The sequence below is a fragment of the Taurulus bubalis genome (genome assembly GCF_910589615.1).
Source record: "Taurulus bubalis genome assembly, chromosome: 2".
In the NCBI taxonomy this organism is placed as follows: Eukaryota; Metazoa; Chordata; class Actinopteri; order Perciformes; family Cottidae; genus Taurulus; species Taurulus bubalis.
In genome coordinates this window covers 18875888-18900457 of record NC_136590.1, presented here as the reverse complement: position 1 = coordinate 18900457, position 24570 = coordinate 18875888, and the positions used below count along the sequence as shown (strand labels likewise).

The 24570-nt window shown below is 43.8% G+C and overlaps 1 protein-coding gene across 1 annotated transcript; it reads right to left on the bottom strand.

Moving 5' to 3' along the window:
* Positions 1-1626: 1626 nt before the first annotated feature.
* Positions 1627-24097, bottom strand: LOC306732943 (ras-associating and dilute domain-containing protein-like). The gene is made up of 18 exons (XM_079214124.1): positions 23970-24097; positions 22162-22355; positions 21217-21391; positions 19462-19694; positions 18017-18477; positions 13981-14277; positions 13471-13869; positions 13053-13090; positions 12736-12959; positions 12166-12278; positions 7102-7366; positions 6831-7003; positions 5994-6138; positions 5686-5881; positions 4989-5371; positions 4685-4911; positions 1846-1985; positions 1627-1766 (listed from the first exon to the last, which is right to left on the bottom strand). The coding sequence occupies exons 1-18, from the start codon at positions 24092-24094 to the stop codon at positions 1688-1690; spliced, it is 3867 nt and encodes a 1288-aa protein (XP_079070250.1). The 5' UTR covers positions 24095-24097; the 3' UTR covers positions 1627-1687.
* Positions 24098-24570: the final 473 nt, after the last annotated feature.

Sequence of the window (24570 nt, the reverse complement as noted above, 5' to 3'; positions counted from 1 at the left end):
AATATACTCATTTACAATAATACTCACAGATGAAATAAAATACTCTCTGGTCCTTGATGAACTGCCTGCTTTAAACATATTTTTCATAAACAGGTCGGGGAACATCTCCTCAATCAGATTAAAAGGGTTCACCTGAGGCAACTCCACGGACCAGTTTGGTGTAAGACAACATGTTCATGGACCGGCCTTCATAGTGTGGGCGATAAATATGACAATTATAAAACGATACAACCGGCATAAAAACAAATATAAAGTGCATAAAATATACAACTCACCATTATGCTGAATTATCACCATATATTATGCAGAGCGGGCGCGTGAGAATCACCTGAAGTGATAAACCATTGGGCCTTTTCCCCTTTCCAAAGAACTCTCCAGAGACGTTTGTTTTTTACAAATTTTTGCTTGCTTGTGGGCTTAATTTTTGGGGTGACATATCACATGACCTAAGACGAGCGTTTACATTTACACATTTACATTATGTTGGCAGGAGTGGGTCAGATTCCGATTCCCGGAGTTTTGACTGATGACTTGACTGGAATAACTTACGTACGGTACCTAATGACTGAAGTACTTTGCTGCAATATTTGGAAATACAGTCAAGCCATCAGTATCAACTCGGGGAGGCCTCTTCTTTACACATGCTGTCCTGCCTGCGTGTACCAGAGAGAGAGCAGGTGGAGAGACGCTTGAGTGTGTGAATGGTAAAAATATGAACAATAGAAGCAGAGGAGAGACACTGGAGCTTTTGGAACTCTGCAAGATCATGTCACAAATTATCACATCACATAATATCATGTAGCATCCCCCCCCTATGAAGGGGCTGGTATTTTCTATACTATAAATGTGTTATAAACAAATTAATTTCTTCAGTGTGACTGAATGGAATCACACCAAGGAAGGATTACAATGTGTTTATTGCTGAAACAGCAACAGACTGAGCTAACTATGAAAACAGCTTTTTTTTTTTTTTAAGTCTATGGGTAATTCATGAAAATAAAGACATACTAATTACAAATATGAACCCTGGCATAAAGGGAAAAAAATGAATGGGCTTTCTGTGACTGAGTCAACCGGGGGAAAAAGTGACAATATGTTTTTTGATGGTTCATTTACCAACAGCATGTAACAACCCCCACATGTCAAAGGACTTTATCCAGATGATGGATAAAAAACACGAAATCTAAATCCAAGAACGGCAATGATATTACACCTGAGTGGCTGCTTGTTATTGTTGACTGTTGGGCTGACGGCAGTGGTTGAACATTTCTTTAGACATCGACTGGACCTGGTCTCGAACCTGACTTGAAATTGTTAATGGCGGTCTTGATAACAGCCCTGCGTAGGAGTCTTCTGCAGCTCAAAATCAGGGCTGGATCAGAAATAGCAGCAGGGATGTTTGGAACCCAACCATACCAAACGCATGCAGAACGTTTGAAATTCGCTGGAATCACGTTACCACAATGTAAATAAACATGCTGCAAAAACTACATTGAGCAGCTGAAACCCTGATGTTCAGTTTAACCAGGAAGTCGCTCATTTTATAGTGCATAAAAAAAAGAAAATCTTCACAATCACATATCCTTTTGTTCAGGTCCATGTCCTGAGCTTGGATGTTGAACAAGCTCTTAAAAGTCATCACTAAGTGTGTTCGTGGTGCATGAACAGTCTTGGTTAAAAGACGCCATCAGCAGTCAGCCATCCAATCAGATCGGGCCACCAGTAACCTCAGTCTGTCACCTGATGACTGGATCAGCTCCTTTCCACTAACACGGAGGTAGAAGAGGTATGTTATCCAAATGTTATATTTAAATGTAAGTTTGCTCACATTGGAATGGTTCTCACCTCTGATAGTCCAGTCCGAGCAGACTAACTCCGTTAACGGCCAGGATCCTGTCTCCTGGTACCAGCCTCGCACACCGAGCCGCAGGGGAGTCCGGGACAACCGCGCGGACGAAGACGCCTTTCACCCTTGTAGAAGTGTCCTAGAAGATGAGGTCCACACGTCATTGCACACTGCAACTTCCTTTTAATACTACATCAAAAATAATCTTTCGGAAGCTGACTCAAGATATCAGAATTCCCACAATCAAAGTTGTTTGAAACTAAATTGCTGAATGTATTGTAGGAAAACCACAACCACATAATTTGTAATTTGTGGTTCAAAATGTGCAAAACCCCAGACAGTCCTGAAATAAACTGCAACTGAGAACAGAGCTACATTCAATAGAATAATGTCAGAAATGTGCAGTATACGTTTAGACAGCAACTACATCTGTAACTGGTAACTTCCTTTAGTGTATTGTCTTTATGTGATCTGCATGGTTATGTTTTGAAAGACTGTAACATTTACTGTGGTTGAACTCACCGTCGCCGCGCCGCTACGCGATCTCTGACCACAATGTTGACGCGCTTATATTTAGCAGGTGTATTGTGTACCATGTTTACTAGATTTGTTTAGCATGCTAACATTTTGCTACTTTGCAAGGGCGTAGGTTTCATTTCGACTCGTACTAAATGCGGTGTCTGGGCTGAATTCTTCTGCATGGATTTAGGGTGGAAAAGTCTTCATATGTGAAAATGAAAACACTAAGTTGAGGCTGCCAAATGACAATGCAAATTGGAGGTCAGGGCCCTATTCTTCGTACCTGGTTTACTGAGTTAGCCGGATAATTTTCAGGATAAGATGACGTAGGTCAGGCTTTTCGGTTCTTCGAAGCAAGTTTAGAAAAATCGCCATAGCAACACATCGAAATCCCTTAACCTGCTCCAGAGCAGGTTCAGTGAAATTCACTGGATAAGTTGGCCACTCCCACCGGACAAAAAAGGCAGCTCCCTTCCTCATTGATGAAGGAGCGATATTAGTTATATTAGTTTTGTAGGGAGAGGGTTCTTCCAGATCACCAAGATCCCTTCTCACATCATGATGACTTCCTGTACGCGGCGCTATAGATTCTGCCGAGACCTCCTTGAGTCGTACATTAAACACCACAGGCGCAGCAGAGCATCGCTCGTCTTACATACTGTATGCAAACTGGATCACAGTGTCTCACAGACTTGATCACAGCCTTGAGCTTTTTTTTGCGACTGGTACATGTTTGTACAGTGTCTGCGATGCGGAGAACATCGGGAAAGCCGCTGCATGGCGTGCTGTTCGTAGCGTTTATTTAGCGCTTAAGAAACTTATGGATGTGTTAAAGAACTCATAATTATATGACAGTGTTATTAGTACACCATACATATCATTATTGTAGAAAATGATTAAGGTACTGATCCGCCCATACACATATTCAAACTCCTAGTTATATGGTAATATACACATGTATATACACATATATGATACATACGCGCATACAGTACATATATCCTCATAAGTATATATTCATTTCTATACTGCCAGCAGGCACATTTAAATAAATATAATCTGATTGATTTGGGTGATGAGGCACTTTAAATTAGCCGATACATTTTCCCAACATTTACGCGTTTAACTTGATATTTTATGATGCTTAAGTGACTCTAGTCCGACCAGCGGAGGCACCGTTATGCTGCATTCACAAACAGGTAGTATTGCGGATATTCACTACGCTTTGGATGTAAAGGCAGCATTAGACTTTGCCATGATTATGGACTTAAATTCATCAGTTGTAGTCATGATCATTTCCTGCTTCTCCACGGAGAGAAGAGACGCTCTTTCTCTGAGTTTATTTAAAATTGTAGCATTTGAAGATCATCAAATCTGTGTTTGACTCCTCCCCCTTCTGAAGAGGAGCGTGCACAAGCATTTATCCAGATGAATGACGTCTGGTTAGAATGAACGAGACTGTTTGAGGGCGGGTCAACTTTTGAAGAACCGGGAAAGCCTGATGTCAATCATCTCGCTAATTTAAGATGGATAATAGGACATTTGATCAACTTTGTTGAACCACGTACGAAGAATACCCCCCTGGTGGTTCGATCCCCGGCTCCTCCAGTCCTTGTGCAAGATACTGAACCCTTGATACCTAATAACAGTGGTGTCAGATTTTGTGTCAACTAATGTAAACCCTTCTGCGTTGGTCAGAGCTTTGGCAGGCTGGATGGATAAAACAACCACAGGACTCTCCCCCCAGGTAATCGCTCCTCATGTCCCATGTAACACGTCACCCATCGGTCTGTTGACTGCCGTTATGAAGCCTTGAGTTCAACGTTTTGGCCGATGCCATCTTGACTTTTTGGAACTAAGGAACGCAGAGACGACATATACCCCACCCTAAAGCATCCCTTGCTTTATCATCTATTTGACTCTAAATGGAACATCATTTACTACAGGAACATCATGCTGTATTGAAGAAGACTTGAAACTATAGATTGAGATCATAAACTCATGTTTACAATGTCTACTGAGGGAATAAATCAAGTGAGAAGTAGAGTCCTTTTCTCATCGACTTCTATACAACCAGACTTATGAGCCAATGCGGAAGTTTAAGACACTTCCACATTCTGGTTGCGAGTGAGGATTTCTTCGACTTTCTTAGCGGCCTTTAGCGTATGTCACTTCCCATAAGCCCTAGAGCATCGCGGGATGAACTTCACTGTTTGACAAAAGTCCCTGAGGGATTTGAGGGGTCACGTTGAGCTCAGACTTCTCTTTAGTAACAGCAGAACAGAGGTTGAACTATGAACTATGAACTACAACACTCACCCTTGAGTCAACCAGAGCGAGACCAAGTCCTTGTTCACCTCGCTCCAGCTCCAAGCTAAAAACCTCATCATTACTGTCATCGTCATGGTCAACCGCCTCCCCCTCCTCTTCCTCCTCCTCCTCTTCTTCCTCTTCCTCTTTCAAGTCGAAAAACCTCTTCACGGGGGGGCAGTCCGACTTTGAGCGGTCTACTTCCAGAGCAGCGAGACATTCAAACACTAAACTGCCTTTGGAGAAAACACAAGGACACGCTCAGTTTTCTTTTAACAGACAAACAGAAAGGTGATGTAGCTCTGTGCTGTACCTTCGTCACTTGCGTCCACACTAGAGGACCAGGGGAGTGTCTCACCGTCACCCTTCATCCACTTATCAACAGGATCTAAGAGGTGGGGGGTGTTGGGCGGGGTGAGGAGACAGGAGGGGTCCAGAGCCGACCTCCCTGCGTCTCCGTCCTCTCTGGTCTGCCGCTCCAGGTCTCTTAGCTTGTGGGACAAAAGGAGGACACCGCAAGAGGCGAACTCGTCCGGGTGTCGGGTGGAGGACGGCGAGGTAGGCGATGAGGGTGATGGAGGTAAGGCGCCAGAGGTGGTGGAAGGGCACCGGCGGTCACAGACAGCAGCCTGGGATGAGACCACCTCGACTGCTGATGTGTCCTCGGTTTCCAGAGTGGCCTTTGGAAGGACGACATATAGACCAGTTAGGATCAATTAGAAAAGCACATTTCAGAATTGGCATACTTCATCAAGCCGAACGCTACCAATTGTACTCATCAAAACGTGTTTATAGAGCTCGAGCAGTACTAATTGTACTGAGCCTGTTCTGTCTTCAGAGGGCGCTGTGTGTCTGATAAATTGTCTTTAGCGATGCCACTTGACTAACATTAGTTTCATCAGCCTTTACGGCGCTGACTCTTTACCAATTTGCCAATTTGCCAACTTTCATGAATTATATTTCCCAACCACTGTCAGTATTATCTATATTATCCAAGATGTAAAAAACACAAGGTACGCACCTTTTGCTCCTCATTAGCTGTGACCTCATCGGGCCGCGAGCCAGAAACGGCGGCCATGAACTCTTTGAGCTTGTCCAGCTGTTCCCTCAGGGATGCATCGGTTACCTGCCTGCCCAGTAGGAACTGGTAACCCTCATCCGGCAGCACCAGAGGATGGTGGGTGTCGAAACTCTCCAGGATATCAGCTGAGGAAAGGAAGGCTTGAGTCTTCAGGATTATCACATTCATGATTGGTATTGGTATTGGTTTGAAGGTAAGTTATAGGCAGAAGGGCTGACCAGGATGGGGACCTCTCACCAGTTTCGTGTGCGTCGGCCCGGTCGTGAACAGATGGAGTCCAGGTGTGTCTGCAGGGAGATCCTGGCCTGTAAAGGCTCAGCAGGTGGTTCAGCTGGGCCGGACTCAGGGCAGGGTATTCAGACCGCAAGGACACCCAAGATGTCTACACCCAACACACACACACACACACACACACACACACACACACACACACACACACACACACACACACACACACACACACACACACACACACACACACACACACACACACACATTTATTCTACCACAATGATATATATATATATATATTTCTTTACCTTTGCAGAATGGATTATATTACAATTTAGATTGATCATGCAGAAATTATTCAGGAAATATTATGATAACAAAGAAACTTTCCAATTTTTTCTAAATGGGAATTGTGCATTTGGACTTAAAACTTTGTTTTATTCAGGACAACTATTTTTATATAAATAACTGCATTATTTCTTGCTTGCTTCAGGATTCATAAGGGCTGGGTTGCGACAATAGACTGTATACGTTAATAGAGATTTATATCTAAACTAATCAAACCACACACACACAGTCCTGAGTTTTTGACTCTCAATAAATAACATAATAATGTTTTGTTTTTCAGAATTTGAACTTTGAGTGTTAATAATGTCACACAGAAATACTCAAGATTTGAAACCGATATTATTTTTCGCCCACTCTGCAGAAATCCCACCACCAAATCCTCAGCCTGTTATGTCTCTGGTGATTATTTATTGTTTGGATAAACCCAAGTCGGTTGAACGCGCGCGCGTGTGTGTGTGTGTCTGTGTGTGTGTGGGGGGGGGGGGGGATCTGTACCTGCAGTAAATTCTTTCTAGGTGTAGCCAGCAGATTGATAGCTGACGAGAGTGTGTGTGTGTGCTCCGAGACCAGTTCTCCCAGTCCGGCTGCGTGAGCCCAGTCCAGGAGCAGGTCCAGATTGGCCCGCATTCGTACGCCTCTGGCCCACTGGTAGAAACCGGGCTCGGAGCCTGTGTACACATCGGGGAAAATGTATCTTTAAAAAATACTTCTTTGCGTGCTCCTCTATGTGCCGAGCTAATCTATGTGGACACTCGTGCACTGATACCTCTCTCCATGAGCGAGTTGAAGAGCGATGCGTTGATGAAGTAGAAGAGGTAGCCAATGAGCTGCGAGGAAATCTCTGGGTGGAGCTGACAATCCTGCAGCAGCCTCCAGGTCTCGGTCAGGACATCCGCAAGATACTGGATCTCATCGGGGACCTGCAGTCCGCCGCTACCCGGGACCCGAGCACTCTCGGCGGTCGCCTGCAGGGCGGGACTCTCTCTGAACGGGTTGCAATCCAGAAGAGCCGGCAGGATGGGGTAGAGGACCTGATGAGACAGAATCGGTTGAATAAAGGGAACTGTGCAGCTCAGTGTGAGAGTTACTCACTCATCCATGTGGAACCGGAGAGTGTTGACAATTCCTGCGGGTCCATATAAGGTTGGAAAAGTTGTGTGGTGGATGTTCTGATCACTGGGATGAAGTAAAACATGTAACCCTCCTAACCCAGATCTCAGACCACCCATATTGTTTGTCTCTCTGTGTTTCTCGCACTACCACCGAGATGATACGAGAGAAATCAGCTGGAATGAGAGAGACAGTTCGTTTTTGGCCCAATGTCCTCGCTGCTTCTTGAGAGCGAGCCCGGACAACGCAAGCTTTGTTCGGGTTAATTGTACACAGACATCCCCCTTCTCCGCCAATCTCACTCTTACACCCACCGAGCTTCCGAGGCCAGCGGCCACCGTAGATCAACATTCCTAAAAAAAGCTGAATATGGCTCATGTGGGCTTGGCATGCCGCTGCAACAGGACTGCTGAGTGAAGAGTTCTGAAGGAATCCACCCTGAACAGATCGGTTTACATCTAGTGTAAGGCCCCTGCGAGCCAGAGCAGGCCGAACATGAACAGCAGAACCGCGGCTCCCGTCACACATGAGACAATGGAAAAAGGGCGTCTTATTAAGCCCAGTGATCTTACAGTGTTTCTGGTTGGAAAATGTCACTCAGCGGAGCCAAGCCAGAGGAGATTCATTCATTTTGGGATGACCACATGCATCCATGGCACGCATTGTTCCACTCCAAAAATAAATAACAAAGTGTTGTCTGCTTGTTTGTGCATTTATTGTGATGGACAAGCAAACACACACAGTCTGCCCACAAGCCTGTTAAAGCGGCTCAATATTCACGTGACATGTCTTCAGTTGGTAAAAGCTGCTCAGCAGTGGCGCCTCTTGTTTTCACATCCTCGCAGCAACTACCCCTGTTGTCGGATAAATAAACAGAGATTTAAGAAGATGCCGCCACGCAGCAAAGCAGGGAGTGTTCCCATTCAGTTGTTTAAAGTTTTGGAGAAGAATGAATAAAATCGGCAACAGCATAGTTTGGTACATTTTCCGTCGCAAACTAAAAACCCATCTTTTTCAACTACACCTTGAATAAGGAAGGTAGCGCCGTAGTAGAACTTTAGTAGCACTTAAATGGCACTTACTGATAGCACTTTGTGGTTTAACTTTATTGAAAATTGTACTTTCTTGATTCTTGTTGTTGAGTTTGTACTCATGGTTGAATTGCACTTATTGTAAGTTGCTTTGGATAAAAGCGTCAGCTAAATGAAATGAAATGTAATGTAACTTGTTTCAACTTGGCAAGTTTTATGGTTCTTTCGTGTCAGCTACTATTGGTTGTTTCAGATAAGCGTTCACACGCTATGGGAACATCAGAAAAGACAGTCATCCAAGTTAAATGTTTGCTTTGTCAGAACTTATTCAGCCAAGGTGTTTCCATATGCCCTTTAGTGCAACAACTATTTTTAAACAAAGGCAAAACATGTTTTGAAAAAAATGCACATGCAAATTGGGGGAGTAGAAACACGGCTACTTTCTGTCTTGTTGGATGGCACGTAAAAAAAGAAACAGTGAAGAAGAGGATGAGCTCAGTCTTCTCTTGTTTGCCTTGTTTTCTCCCTGGAACATTACAATCTGCCCTGCACAAACTCAACCTTGGGTCACACACTGGCATAAATCACTATGTCAACTCGCTACACTGCTGAAGGGGAAAGGATACAATCTAGAGTAAATCATTAGGGCCTTAGCCAGATTACTCCTCACCACATTCCTCACAAAATCTGGTTTGTCAGTCCAGGAAGAGATGTGGACGGGAGCCCGCTGTGAAGTGACAGTCATGATGGATGACACGACATGCCCGGATTAACTGGCGAGAACAAGAAAAACTGAGACCAATGTCAAAACTGGGCCAACTAAATCAGAAATATTTAGTTTTTACCCCGTGAGAGAGTTGTGCTTGCACCACCACAGCATTTTTGTAGAGATCTCCATCAACCTCTGAATTCCTCCTCCATTCTATATAGCCCGCTGGAGGGAAAGAAGGCACGGGAGAACCAGAACCAGGGCCGCACAGAGCAGACTGTCTGACCCCGCTGCAGCAAACCCCGCTGCAGCAGAGGTTTTCTAAAGGGAGTCCGGTGGTCGGAAAACCCTACCGCGTTTGTCCACAGGGACCGACAGAATCAACACAAAGTGAAAGTTTCTCGTAGTAGCTTTAACATTTCCTGCTGAACATCAGCGTGTTAGCTGTGAGAATGTTGGCATGGCAATGTTAGCATTTAGCACGTTGTTGTTGAGTTATTTCATGCAAAATTGACTCTCAAATGATCATATGTACTATAAAAAAGGAAACACAGTCTCCACTTCTTCCAAAACACACAGCTCACACTTCCTTTAGCTGACGCTTTTATCCAAAGCGACTTACAATTTTGCTTTATACACCGTAGACACAGCAACGAAGAGCAATTTGGGGTGAAGTGTCTTGCGCAAGGACACAATGACATGGACTAGCAGGGCCGGGGCTGGAACCACCAATCCTCTGATTGAAAGATGGGCATGCTAACCACTGAGCTACAGTCACCAGTGTGTTTCCACTTGGATACTTCAGAATCTCCCAACAATAGCTAGAGGGAGAACACCAGTTCTCAAATGATTTTTAACTTCTAGATAAACGAGAATGTGAACCAAGGCCAAACTCTTGCTTGCTGTAATATGCATGCACGTCCTTATTTATTTTTTAAAAGGGTTTTCTGCAAAGTTAAAATAAAAGTGTACTTTTAATAGACTTAATATTACAAGACAAATAACCTTGTACTCAGCCCACGTCTTGGGCAAACGTTTTAAGTTGTCAGGATGGGGGAACTCAGACGTCCAATTTAAATCACATCCCACAAGTATAAACTTCATGAACAAAGTGTGTTATATTTTATGGATTATTCATGGGTTTACTGACAAACCCCATCTGGAAGTCATTTGGTTCATCAGGCAGACTTGCTGAGAGAAATACGTCTGGAACAGGTAGTTAGATAACCACATCCTCCTGCACTGAGCAAAAAAGAAAAGAAAATGCTGCCTAAACACTTGCAAGACAGCAACTATTCAGGAATTAATTTTGTCTTCTCTTTAGAGATACAATGTCATATCACTGACGTCCTTTCTGCGTGGGAAACCGATACAGAAGAAGCATCCAGGTCATTGGAGGGTCTGTGCAGGAGAGCATCTGTGTGCTCATGCAGCTCAGCTGTCAGTTACGATACCTAGTTCAGCTACTGGCTGAGGAGCAGTACTGTACATCATTAGGTTTTTTTAATGGTGTTCTTTACACATGACCACACAGCTCAACTGAAACTTTCCTGGCACGCTTCCATGTAATGTGATGGGTGTGGTGCTATGAAACTGCAAAGAACTGAATTAGGACGACAATGAAATCCTCTTCTTGTCCAAGTAACACTCTCTGAGCATAGAGTTCGATACAAACTTTACACAATCAGGCGCCAGTAAGCCTGTGAGCCTCTCCTTAGAATCTAAATATGTTTTCTCATTAGGGGAGTGATGAGATAAATGCGAAAAATAATGGAGGGACGTGTGTCGGAGAGTTTTTATGTAAATTCTTTATTCATCACTTCCCAATAAAGCTTGGGGTATAGGCAGTGTATTTTTTGGCATCATTGTGCAAAAATGTTATAATAACCTTTTCGGGCACATCGTAATTCAAGTGCTCTGAGAGAAAACTAGACTTCTGCACATCCTCTTGGCTCTGTTTGCAGGCTTTAGAAAAACTAGCCTGTGATGGGAGATTTAGGTGGTGAAAGCCTGATTCAATGGTGGAAAATATATCCTGCTGGAGGAGCTGCTTTTTTAGCATTGGCATCAACTGCCTAGCAAAGCAAAAAAGGAAGGCAGACTTATCAAAAAGATATTGTCTGACAATATCAATGAAGTGTTTCAGAGATGGAGATAAAACGTTGCCTTCTGGTTACGAGTTAGCAGATTGTCGACTGACGTTTTGAAGCCTCGAGTTCAAACCTTAAATTACGGCCGTCGGCGTAGCTCTCTCCTCTCGCGTCACAAGTAATCACTGGATTCATTGTTACAAGTAAAATGAAAATATAAATGAGTGGTAGCTTTGAAGTTTTTCCCTGTGCAGCTTTTACTTGCTGAGGAGCAACTGCTCCTGGTTACTTGTGTCGTTCAACATGTTACACGGGGAACGCATGTCTTTGTCGCTCAGCCTTTTTTTAAGGTTGAACATGTCCTGTGTTGAAATATTATAGGTTGCAATGTAAAGCTTCCTTGGCAGCGCCTGAGGATCCCTGGCTTGATTCCTTCATTCTCCCCCAACACACACACACACACACACACACACATACACACACACACACACACACACACACACACACACACACACACACACACACACAAAGGACCCTTGGTGTCCTGTCTCTCTCCCATGTCAGAATGCCACAAGTGTGGTCTGGCAGTGTGGCTGGTTGGTCTATTAGTGAGCTGTCAGTGTGGCTAACTGGGCTCTTTATTCCCAGCCCATCTCTGATTATTTTCCTTCTTCTTAAACGACACATCATAATCATCTGCGACGAAGCAGCCACATAGGCCTGCTTTGATTCCTCTCCTTTGGCAAAGAAAGGTTCCTTGTTGACGAACGGTAGAAGGTAGATGGTTAACTTTCCCATTCAAGACACCAGAGTACTTTTTAAGTACAACTGCGTTGTATCTATTTCTAATTCTGCACATATTTTAGCTATGTGCTTGGTCATCCCCTCACCTTGGTGATGTAGTACACACACTGCTGGAAGGCGAGCATGATGACCTCCTCCAGGACAGCCATCGTCTCTTCGCTGACTGTACGGACACCGGATAGACGTAGCGCCAACAGGGCTGGAAATCCCACGCATTATTAAATGGCACAGTTGTAGCTCAGAGATCCAGTGACAAATTGCATGTGTGTGTTAGTGTAACATGGGCAACTTTAAACCCTTTGTCAGTGAGATATCAAAATTATATGTATATATATATATATATATATATATATATATATATATATATATATATATATATATATATATATAAAATATAAAATACACTTTTGGTCTTTTTATCTTTTGCCCAGAAATATTCAAATATGTCAGCAGTTAGCTGTCCTATTGAACCACTAAAGAATAAGTTTTTTTGTATTAATTTCTTCTAGACGTTCGTAACTAACCCATACACCTGTTTTTTATTTGATAATACAGGTAACATGTTGCTTACCTAGCAGAACCTGGTGAACCTAGTGAGCAGATTTAATTATTCCCATGATCACTGCATCAAATTACAAGCTCAATAGCTGACTAACCCAAGTTCTCCACCTCCTTGCTCTCGTCATCGTCCGTTCCTCCTTCATCATCTTCCTGTTCCTGCTCTTTTCGGGTTCTCCACTCCAGAATAAGAGGCAGCTGGAACTGGATGAACTGCAGAAGCTCCAGACTGTTGGACATCCACACCGCCAGGGGGCGCAGTCCTGAGATCGCCTCGGGCTGGCCGAGAGCCTGGAGGTAGTCCGGGTTTGAGCCTTCACCGCTGACACTGCAATACAGAGAGGGAGATCTGCAGTGTTAGTCTGTGAACTGTGACACGAGTGATGGCTGAAGAAAAACTGTAAGGTGCGCTTACACTTCAGGTTGAACTGCAGCTAGGTCCTTAGTGTGCTCCTGTTGGAGAACAACAACAAGAAGGCTTTGCAATGAGGGCCTGAACATGTAATATCAAAGTACAAAATTGCAGATGGCAATAAAATAAGAAAAAAAGGCATACAATGTGAATACAACATCTAGTAGACCACAGGGAGGTGCTAAATTCCAAATTTGGGACATATCTATGATGAGGGACTGCCTCCGCACGGCTCTCAGGGTGGCTGGCAGCTAGCGACTAACAGCGCTAACCAAAACTTACTGAGTAACGTGATTTGTCTCGTATTGTCGTGGACATAACTGTCAGTATAAGGATGGGTCCACCTAATTTAGACAGTGATTATGTATGTATTTAAAAAAAATCTAAATTACTGCTCTGGACCTGGACCTCCACAACTCACCCACATGGCACTCTGGACTCCGCTCGCAATAAGCAGCAGCAGCCGACGCAGGTCTGACGTGTGAAGACATGTGGACGAATACTGCACGCAAAGACACAGCAAGAAGGCAACGGTCAACGGAGGTCCGTCTTTGACGCTGGCCCTTCCCATAGCAACTATCTCCTTGACAATGCGCTCCTCGTCCTCGCTCTCGTACTCTAGAGTCGGGCTGTGGCGTTTGGGTGATTTCACAAAGGGTAGGCGTCGGTTCCGAGGGCTCTGGAAGTCGGCGGAGGTTGTGATGCAGGTGTCGCAGAAAACTGTTTTTCTGGTATGGCTCGTTGTAGTGGCAGAGGAAGTGTGACCCATCGTCCAGGGGACCGCAGTCGTGCCGGGCTCAGGAGCAGCATTGTCCTCTTCCTTCGTTTCCAAGAAAGAAACAAGAATAATGAAGCATTTATATAAGTCTATATGTTCTCACTTAAGGAACTTGGGAAAATGAAGATCTTAACTTCTGCTTCCCACTCTCACCTTGTGTGCTGAGGCGAAGGGATCCTTGAACAGAAACAGGTAGTGCTGTCCCATCCCGATGACATCACCGAGGTTAAGCTGCACTTCTTTTGTGAGCGCTTCGCCATTCCTCGTGACCGCGGCGTTCGGACAGGGTAAGAGCACAGTGGGGCCGCCGACACCATGCCGATGGAAATGGCAGTGCCTCGGAAGGATGTCGGTGGCAAAGAGAAGGGTGTCCGGATTTGTGCTGTCGTCATGATCGCTTTGCCGACCGAAAGCCAGGTTTGGCCCAGCGAGTAGGTAGATGACAAAGTCCTGAGTGCAGAACAAAAATGAAAGATGTACCACACAATCTGAAACAATTGATTCATTCTTTTGATTTTAGTTTATGTTTATTAAAATTTTGATTTTCTATCGATACGTTCTTGCAGGTGCCGTTCTTTTCCTCTACGTTTGATCAGACATGCTTATACAACTAGCCAGCTCACCTGTCTTTCTGTTTCACCTTATTAAGGTGAGACGGCTACTACAGTTTGTAAGGCCGTGTTAGCAAACTGTTTCCTTTTTCCCCACACCTAGCAGACATGGAGCATTATCGCGTTCAGATTTCTGGCCACCTGGACAAACCAAAGTCCAATATTCACCCTCCTTTTAGCTCTGCTCCTTTATCGCTACGTCCACCACCGGCAACATAACAACAGTCTCTCTCAACGCAAGCAGTGTGACAATGTGGAGGTATTACAATATTAAAATCCAAGCCTGATTAGACACACAGCCTTTTATTAATCAGAGTGCCATTTGCAGGGATTATTATACTTGACATTCCCCTTGTGATGCCTGTCTTTTCCAACAGGACAGATTTAACCAGCTGAATTAGTTCACAGATAAACTCTCTAAACCTTGTTCACAATAGTGTTTCTCTGGTAGATGATTATATTCATATGACGGGTCTTTTGGGAAAACAACTGTGACGCAGAGCCTCTGCGTGCCTGCCTGTGTGTGGCAGTTCCTCGCCGTTAACACCATGTGTAATCAGCCAGGAAGCAGTGCCAGGGTTGTCTTTTTCTGTTTCCTGATCAGTGTTTTGACACTTTTTTCTCTACATACTGTTTGCTGACCTTTCCTATTATGATTCTCCATCTGTCTCTCTCATTATCCAGAGAAAACATGCTGTGAGAGCACTTTACAGTGAGTACAGGGCACAATGCATTAGTTAAACGCATAAAAGTAATACAGTGCACATGTCAACAACAATAACCCTGTTAGTTACTGTAGCACGCCTGTCAAGTGTATGTGGTTTACAATAACAAGGGCAGATTTCTCATTTGAGACAAAAAGCAGCCTCTCAGTTGTAGCTAATAGCTGTTAATTGTAGCGGCTGAAAAGATGATTTTGTAACTAGCTAGCTAATTAAACTAAAGTCACCCCCGTGAATTGGCTAATAAAGCCATCTCTAAACTTGTTTATTATATGGTAATAGTTTAGTCAGCAACCTTTCCTACCCAAAGAGCCATTTTGCCCTTTTTTGCTATTTGCTACAGCTTATAAAGTTGTATATATAGTCATATTAATTATATTTACAAAAACTATAGTTTGTTGTATTTATGACATTATAGAACAAGAATAAAGACAATTATTGACATTGTATTGCTATTTTACCTGTTTATAACTATCAAACTCTTATGAAGAGGAGAAAAAAAATAGTCATGCGTCGGCCTACATTAAGGTAAATTAACATGACCACTTTGCAGACTTTTATTCTTATCAATATTTGTAGATGAAGTGGTAGAGTGTTTGTCCTTGAACCACAAGGTAGCAGGTTTGATCCCCATGTGAGGTTTTTATTTTAAAATGCATAACTTTTGCGACGTTAACACTGAGCGGCCACACTCCGCCACACTCCTGAGGACGGATCCGTGTCTCATGAGCTGCCACAGAACCAGCAGCAGTAGTGGAGTTTGGAGAGTTGATCCACTTCCTGAAAGTATATTTACTTTGCTCAGTTTGCTACAGCAGTTGAGGAATCTCTCTTCTTCCCTCTTCTGCAGCTTGATACTTTTCAGCAGAGGCTGTGTGTCATTATTTTCAAATAAATTAACCCTTGCAATTGTCTGAATGTTTTAATTGATTGTTATTTGCTGGAAGAGTCTTTCAACATTACATGTTTTGTTGTTTGACAATTTCTCGCCACATATTAAGCAGACAGGTCAGACAGCAGTGAAAGCAAATTAATACGTGCATGCAGAATTAAACTCTACTTTTCTCCGTGACTTCTTTAAAAAAAAAGTTCTATCAGTTGATATTTTAGCGAGGGCGGAGCTCTGGGAATCACGAGTAGCCAGCTGCAGGGGAAGAGGCTTGACAGCGACGTGACAGGATGTGATGAGCATTTTAGTAAAATAAATAAATAAATAATTTTTTTTATTTTCACTGACCCAATATCACCTCAAACTCCATGATATGAGGAATTCCCTTTGAAAGATTGTTATTTAATTTTTTTCTTCTTCTTTTTCCAAAGTCTCAGGGGGCCGCAACAGAGGTGGGAAAGAGCCGCATGCGGCTCCGGAGCCGCGGGTTGCTGACCCCTGGTAGCTTAGCTGTTCGTGTTTTCAGTAAAGGGACTTTTAGGATGAGGGCTGATGTGTTTGGCAAAAAACTCAATCTCAGCCAACCTTAGCTGGGGTTGCTAAAGTGTGAACTTCTCATTTCTGATAAAGAGCAGGAGCTGTTAATGGTAACTTTCTCTGGTAGCATCCCGGACTAGCTTTCACACAGTCGTAAAATAGTACACGTTGAAAATGATGTTCTTGCTACTCCTGAATGGGGCTTTTTCTTTTTTAGTGTTTTACATAATCTGTAACCATTCAAACTCCTCTGTAATTGGTTAATAATGTGCTCCATGGCCTCGGAAGTAATGCTGGGTTTTAGGTAAGCTGGTTAGCTGAACCTGCTGACGATTGCCGTTCACGTTGGAGCAGATAAACTCGCTGTTTAAAACCCATTCCTTACTAAAGCCTTTGCTGTTGTACTTTTGGTTTTGAAAAGACTCAAACTCTTTAAATGCCACAATTCCCTTTCTGGTGATAGTTTACATAGCTACGGTATCTTTCAGATTCAGAGAGAGGTGACGTTTTTTTTCAGAAAACGGGCTCTGTGGCAAATACAAGTTTATGATACTTACAAGTTTTGTTAAACTAGATAATCTTCACGAATGAACACCTATTTAAGGATTTTTGAAGCGTGTCGTCTTAATTAGCCGCTTGTTAGCAACACAATAAAAGCTTCCAAACTCCCAAAAAGGGGTACTGACAACTTTTATCATAGAACACAGCATTAGAATCTCTAAAGCTTGTGTTAACCACAGACCTTATTTCAAGCATCTAACCCAAATCCCATAAAAAGAATAAAATATATGTATATATTTATTTGTTTATTCTTTACTATTTATTATTTAAATATATAACTGTATTTTTATTTTTTTCACTTATATTTACTTGCACCTTATCATTCACCTGCACCTTTTATTTATCATAGAACCTCCTCATCTTTGTGTGTGTGTATAATTCTTTCCTATCCTTGTCTTCATCCATTATTGTTTGTTTCTTAATTTCTTTATTTGTTTCTTAATCTCTTTATATGCCGCTCTTTGCCTTCTTAATTACCCCTCGGGGATAAATAAAGTTTTTCTGATTCTGATTCTGATTCTGATTTAAAAAAAAACATTGACTTTGAAGGAACCGGAAGAGCATTTCTGGGTTCGGGCCTCATGAAGTTGACCCCTTACAAATTAAGAGACATAGAATGGTCGAAGGAACTCGAAAGCTTGCCACCCATTAATGTTACAGTCACTGTTGGCACCTATCATGGTGTTTGGCGTTAGCGCCTACACTTAGCCGGCAATTAAAAAACCTGCGACTAATGATTTAACGAGGAGTTTCATGCCAATCCGGAGCCATAGAAGAGCTCATAACTGTAATGTGTACTGCCAAAACCAAGGAGACGACCAAAATAGCTCTTCCAACCCCCAATACTGTTGTGTGTCTGAATGAGATACCTGTGCCGGGCTGCAGCCCTGTAGCAACAGCAGGTACGGACAGTCGTGAGGAGGGTGAATGGAGTACTGTGTGGTGTTATCGTCGCTGCTCTCCGTCTCCTCCCTCTCTGACTCCTCTCCTTCCCGCTCGCCCCTCGGCCTCGGCGGACAGAGGCCCTCTGTTTTGGGATGCGGCCCGCGGTCCCCCTTGGAGGGGACGGCCGGGCTGTGAATGCGATTCTGTTCCGGGCATGTTCCCGGGTGCTCTGAGCTCTGCGACGAGGTTTGATTCAGACTCTCGCTTCGATCCTTGTGACATGCGTCACGATCGCCGTCCTGTTTGGCCTCTGTGTCAGAATCTATGAGGTCTATCTCACTTTTGCTCCTCCACAGTTTGTGGCCTCGTCCCATGGTCCTGTCTATGAGGGTGGAGGTCACTCTGGAGCGGCTCTTCTGCAGCTTTCGAGCTTGGGCGTTGATACCTAACGGGGGGATGAATAAGCAAATGAAACCGTTGGGAATTTGATTGAACCCTGCAGTACAAACGTGTGCAAATTGAGCTGCTGTATAAATACATTAAGCCCATGAGTAATGGCATGTAGTGATAGGGCAACGCCAGTTTTTTCCCCCTCAAATAAGGTGAGGTGTGTATTCGGCCATTTGTACGTTGGGTGTATATGCCAGAGTCAACACGGAGAAGCCCAACACAGGAAACAGACCTCAGTGGAAAGAAAGACAGAGCTCATGGAAATACAAAAAAGTTCACCCACTCTGCAGGCATCCACAAGCTGACACTGATCGGGAGCTATCACAAGCTGCGCCATTCATAAAAGCAGAACACAAAACAGGACGCACTCGTACATCGCGGCCACAGCTGTGTCAACCACAGCCCGTGGGGCTGATAGTGAGTGGTTTACCCTGCACATTTATGCACAAGGCCGTGGTGTCCAGTGTCCACGGAAAGTATTACTCTGCTGCATCGTGCTTTGTAAATATCAGTGGATCAGATAATTTCCTGTGTAAGGCTTTTACAACACTTGTGTTCAAGTTGTAAAGCGTTGAAGCAAGGGTGTGTCACCGGAAGAAGTTGAATCAATTTGCACGGTGTGTGGTGTCTGCGAGCTTTATTAAATCAATTATTTTTAAAGTCGTTTTTCATGCCAGTAAGAATGAACTCGAAACCAAAATGTGTAGCAACTTGAAACAAGGGAAAGAAAAGAAAGAAATTGGGAGCTATTGAAATATAGCTTGGTCTGTGTGGCTTGGCGGATTTTTTACTGGAAAAACAACGTGCCAACAAACCACATTTTTACTGTGAGAACTGTAAAACTGGATTAGACTCTGACAATACTTAATTTAATGGCACAAGCTGTTATTCCAGGACATGCCGACACCCTGCATGTCGGACGCGGTTTCGCTGTGAAATGACGAGAGCGCCCTGAGTAGGCTGCAGTCGGACGCTGTACCGGCGGTCACGGTGTCTTTGTCTCTGGACGTCTTCTCCTCAATCGAGCTCCTCCTCTGGATTTCGAACCTCCGCGCCAGGCCTTCTCTGGGTTTCCACAGCGACTGCAGGATGAGGGGCCTTTCGTTGTCGCTCACGACCCGGAAACCCTCTGTCCTCCACCGGTGGTCTCCGGTGGAGCCAATGGTGTCGCACAGAACATAGGACTCTGCCTCTTCCTTGCCCAGGCCATACCTGGACGACATTGTCGAGACAGATATTAGAATCATGATGACAAAAAGTGTGCTTTTGGAAACATGGTTGTTGCATTGTAAAGCACAATTGAAAACAATGTCTTTATATAGGATTTGAAAATTAAAAATAAACTAAACTTTTTCTAATATCCCTATACACACGAACAGGCACTGCACAAGTATTCCCTCATTCTTAGACATTTTGAAGCAGCTATGGGAACATAACAATCTAACACGTAGGGGGCAACAAAGAAACACTGTTATTCTAAATTTTAAAAAAGCTGTAAAACACACCCTTGCTCAATACACTGAGTCAACACAGTCTTGGTTGGTCTGGTGGACCAGTAGCTAATGTTTGCTCATTTTGCTGTGTGACTGACATTTGTGAGTCGCACTGAGTTTAAGACTCTTCATACACTCGTTCTGATGTGCTAGCGTTTAGCCTCATCCCGTAATTGTCACTGTAAAAGTTACACAAATTTGTAATTTTTTTGGGGTCACTAGAGGGCAACGCAACAAACTGGACATGCAACATTGACATATTGCCACTAAGCTGATCCGCTGAAAGTATTAGCAAACAAATGTATTTTTAAACATCCAACCAATTGTTGCAATAGTCACTTTACTTTTAGCTTTAGTTTGGTCTTAACCCACTCCTGACAGGCGATGTCTGGCTCCTTAGCAGCTATATACTCCGAGTCGAGTGATAAGTGTCAATTAGAGCAACTTCGATGTGAAATACTTCAATATGCAAATATGCAGATTTATAGAGTGTTATTTTCTTTGCAGTTTCCCTGAACTAATCATCATCATATCCTGACCATAGATCATCCATTGGACCTGCATGCAGCACAGGAATGAACTTATCAAGAGTTTTCATCGCCAGATTGCTGAATGTATTTGCTAACCCATTACTGAAAAACAAATGTAGTAACGATACAGCTCAATGTCACTGCTGCAGTGTAAATGCTCATGGAGGGAAAGGAAAACTGTTTTTCTCCTTCCTGTAGGCTGAATACCACTCGTATTAATCATTCCATTATGTTTTTGGCTGAAACGTAAGCAAAGGCTTACAGACATTCACTCTCCGGAGAGGCCGCCTTAAGAGCCCTGGCCCGACACTGGCTGTCTCTCACACAAATCTGTGGTTTGTTCAAGACCCTTTCAGAACTACTAAATAAACTATTTGGCACACGCACACGCGCGCACACACACACACACACACACACACACACACACACACACACACTCACACACACACACACCAATTACAACAAACAGAACAACGGGTCAAGGTCAGCCTTCATCTGAAACATGCTCTCCTTTCATCAACCACCAACGCTTGTGTCGAGGACTGCTCCGACTGCTTTTAATAGACAAATGATGGAGCGCAAAGGTACATTTCAGCAGAGGAAGTGTGTGGCTGGACTTAATATAACTCACACAAGGACCCGTACGAAAGCAGACACATATGGCAGGCAGATGCATACACACACACGTGCCCAGATGACACATGGTCTTACCGTTCGAGGGCCTCCCTGACTAGCTCTTTCGCACTGGAGTGCGTGGTGGCCAGGACGCTCTTATAGTGGGCTCCCTCACAGATCTCGTTTCCAAAGATCTTCAGGATCCCCGGGGCGGTTATCTGATTTGATAGCTCGGACGGGTCGTCCGCTCTCAAGGCATCCGCGGGAATCACTGCCAACGAGACGTGACAACGGAGGGATGATAACGGAGGGATAATGTTTTGATGGTGTTTTTTTCAGTTGTGGTTTCTTCATATTGATGGCAGATTTTACCATTCAGCATAGGCACAATCATATCATACTCACTAGTGAGTAAATATACCCATGATCTGTACAGGCAGGAAATTATATGTGTCAGTTGAGCTGGTTCCTCCATTGCTTGTATGCAGCACTGTCATTCAAAATCACATTACAAAATCTAGCAATTTAAGTATGGCATTTGTATGCGTTCTTTGTTTCGACTATGGTTTCAATTTCAGTGATGTAAGTCTCCCTATTACCTCAACACAATAAAGAAAAGCAGTGATAGTGACTGCCACTTGTCTCTGTGATGGTTTTGTGTGTTTACCCCAATTAAAAGCAACCACTCCATTTAGGATTGCACTAGTCAAAATCAAAGCGGTAAAGGTTGTGACATACTAGTTTGTAGTTTTGAGAATGGTTCAACCTCCAAACAATGCTGGATCCTATGTTTCCCATAATACAGTTGATTAAATATTTTTGTTAGACCCTCCATGCCAGTTAAACTCCCGCTCAATAATGGAGGCTGTTTGTAATGAACTTGTAGTCTCGACATGCTGGGGCTGGAATAACCCTGATGACATCATAGAAAAAGCTTGTCCAGAGCCACATTATCCAACATTGACTTGTAAACCGGTGCCTTTATCTGTAATATAATCCCAACAAAAATCGCATGAAAAGCGTGAAGTCGTGGTGACGTACTGCTCCCCTTTCTGGCTTGGATGGACAGCGAGGCCCTGATTCCCGCCGTAAGCGCCATGGAGCCCGAGGTGGAGGCGGGGCCGCGGAGGAAGACGCCCGAGAGGTGGTTAGTTTGGCGACGGATGCGGCTCCTGCCGGGTTGTCTGGCGGCCTCCGCTGACCTGCTGGTGGACGAACTGCCTGATGAAGCTGACCTGATGGAAAGAGGAATGTCGGGCCGTGATCAAGACGCTGAATACCTTCTAGCTGATTTGTGCTGTCCCTCTCTGGCTTTGACTGCCGGTGTAAGGGCAGTAAGAGAGGTTCCCTGGGGTGCTACAGGAATTAGTCCTAAGATCCCCAAATGAGCATTTCTGCACTTCTGGCTCGAATTCAATATTTTTTTTAAATGGGTTTTTGGTTGGATGCCTGAAGTAAGGTCTTAACATAAGCTCACAAGATGTTCATGTATGAAATGTGTCAGGAAATACCCCTTACAGGATTTTTTGCGATGGTAGTGGTATGAAGTCACGATGAGCACGTTGTAGTTTGTTCGTAGCCATAACGTTGGCTTTTTTTTTTTTTTACTTCTGCCGTTGGAATTAGCACAACTACCATGGGAAATCCTATTGGCTTTTTGTCAAGGGAACCAATGCGATGTTAACATCCCGGGTTGGCCTGCAAAAAGCCATCATCACGCAGAGTTCCATATCGTGTGGACAGAGGGATGGAGGAAGGGACATTTATTTGTTTTTTGTTTTTTTCAAGGAGAGTAATTAAAGAGGGATGATGAAAAAAGAGGGTTAAACGGAGGATAGAAAAACAGAATTCAGAACTGATGCAACAACAAAAAAATAAAAAAGCAAAGTGCTGAATAAGAAAATATAATATTGGCATGAAGAAAATACTTTGTAGAAGTAGAAGGGGGAAAGAAAGGAAGCACAAGTAGCAGAAAATGTTCACCAAATATTCTGCAACACAACATCATCGAAACCTGCATCACATATCGCTACAACATACATACGTGTCTGTGTTCCAGTCCCCTCTCACCATGCCTCCATCAGCTCTCTGCTCTCAGCACATTAATGAAATAATGAAGTGTTGTTTTACTTCGGACCAAAAGCTTGTTTAAGCTTCTTATCGCCGCGGTTCAAAGGTTCTCTGCACTTATGCCACCCTTTGGCTGTGATAGGTTTCAGGTTTCTGACTCAACGACGGGCGGCGCAGTGATGGAACCAGCGGCACGCGAGCAGACTGCTAGAGGTTCAGTGACAGCGATACATAAAACAGCTTTGAGGTCGATGAGAAAGTAGTGCTTCATTTAAACCTGGAGACATATTGTATCTGAACTATCACTTTTTCTTTCAGGTCAAGAACCGAAGACTTCCAGATTATATTCTCTTGGCTCTTTAATGTCAAGGAATGTAATGTTTTTTGTGTCTTATGTGAAAATATTTTGAATGCCTTTGTTTGCTGAAATGTGCATTACAAATAAACTTGCCTTGCTTTAATGGTATTTGTGGTGTTGTGCAGACTCGATGACAAGATGTGCATTAATTGAAAAATATGTGATGTCCAATGTGCTGTTATTAGTTTAGTTTTTCATTTTTTCTTTTCATTTTTTTTGTTTGTTTTACCTTTTGTCCTTATTCCATCAAATCATTCCAGTCTCCCCTTTAACCAATTAAAGCACTTCTTCTTCAGAGGTACCTTAAAAAGATAGGTATTTTTAAGAGCACAAGGAGAGACACAAAAGAAAATACGTTTAACATCCTGAACCTCTCACAATTCATTTGAACAATGAGTAAAAGCCCCATGTTCATACTTACAGGGATCCATCACTTGTCTTCCTCCCCAACTTGACAAACCGTCTCTTTGGTGAAGCTGCGGGTAAAACCGGGGGTCTCGGCGGGAGAGAACGCACCTCTTCGGAGGACAACTTCTTCTGATTCATTCCAGTCCGACGGACTCGGGAGCTCCTGTTCGACTTGAACTCTTCCAGATCCAGATCATTTAACGAGCGAGGACAAACGGTTACCATCACAGCGTCCCGTCGGCCTGTGATGCACGCGGGTCGCTCCGCGTCATTCCAGGGGGTGTTTTCATCCAGGGCAGGCGTCACAGATGTTTCAGCCCCCATCCAGCTGCTGTGACTGCTGTTCGCAACGGCGGCGCGTGGCCCCGAGGGCGCGGCTTCACTTCACACCGTTTCTGTGACGATGACACGTCGGGGGAGAGCGGGTCGAATCTGCACACTTCATATTATTATTATTATTATTATTATTATTATTATTCACTCCGCGCGTGGATGGAGGAGGCAGTTTGGGTTCAAACAGATCGAACACGCTCTCCAGATGTGCGTCGACAGCGTAACTGCTTGGAGATGCGCGCACACACCCGCCCGCCCGCTAAAACTTTCAAAATAAAATC

What these genes read in the sequence shown, in the direction of transcription:
- LOC306732943 (XM_079214124.1), bottom strand. Translation starts at nt 24,094, where the DNA reads ATGAATCAGAAGAAGTTGTCCTCCGAAGAGGTGCGTTCTCTCCCGCCG. An exon ending in CCAAGCCAGAAAGGGGAGCA is followed by an intron (nt 21,392 to 22,161) that starts GTACGTCACCAC and finishes TCTCGTTGGCAG; the next exon opens with TGATTCCCGCGGATGCCTTG. An exon ending in CTCGGACTGGACTATCAGAG is followed by an intron (nt 1,767 to 1,845) that starts GTGAGAACCATT and finishes CCTCCGTGTTAG; the next exon opens with TGGAAAGGAGCTGATCCAGT.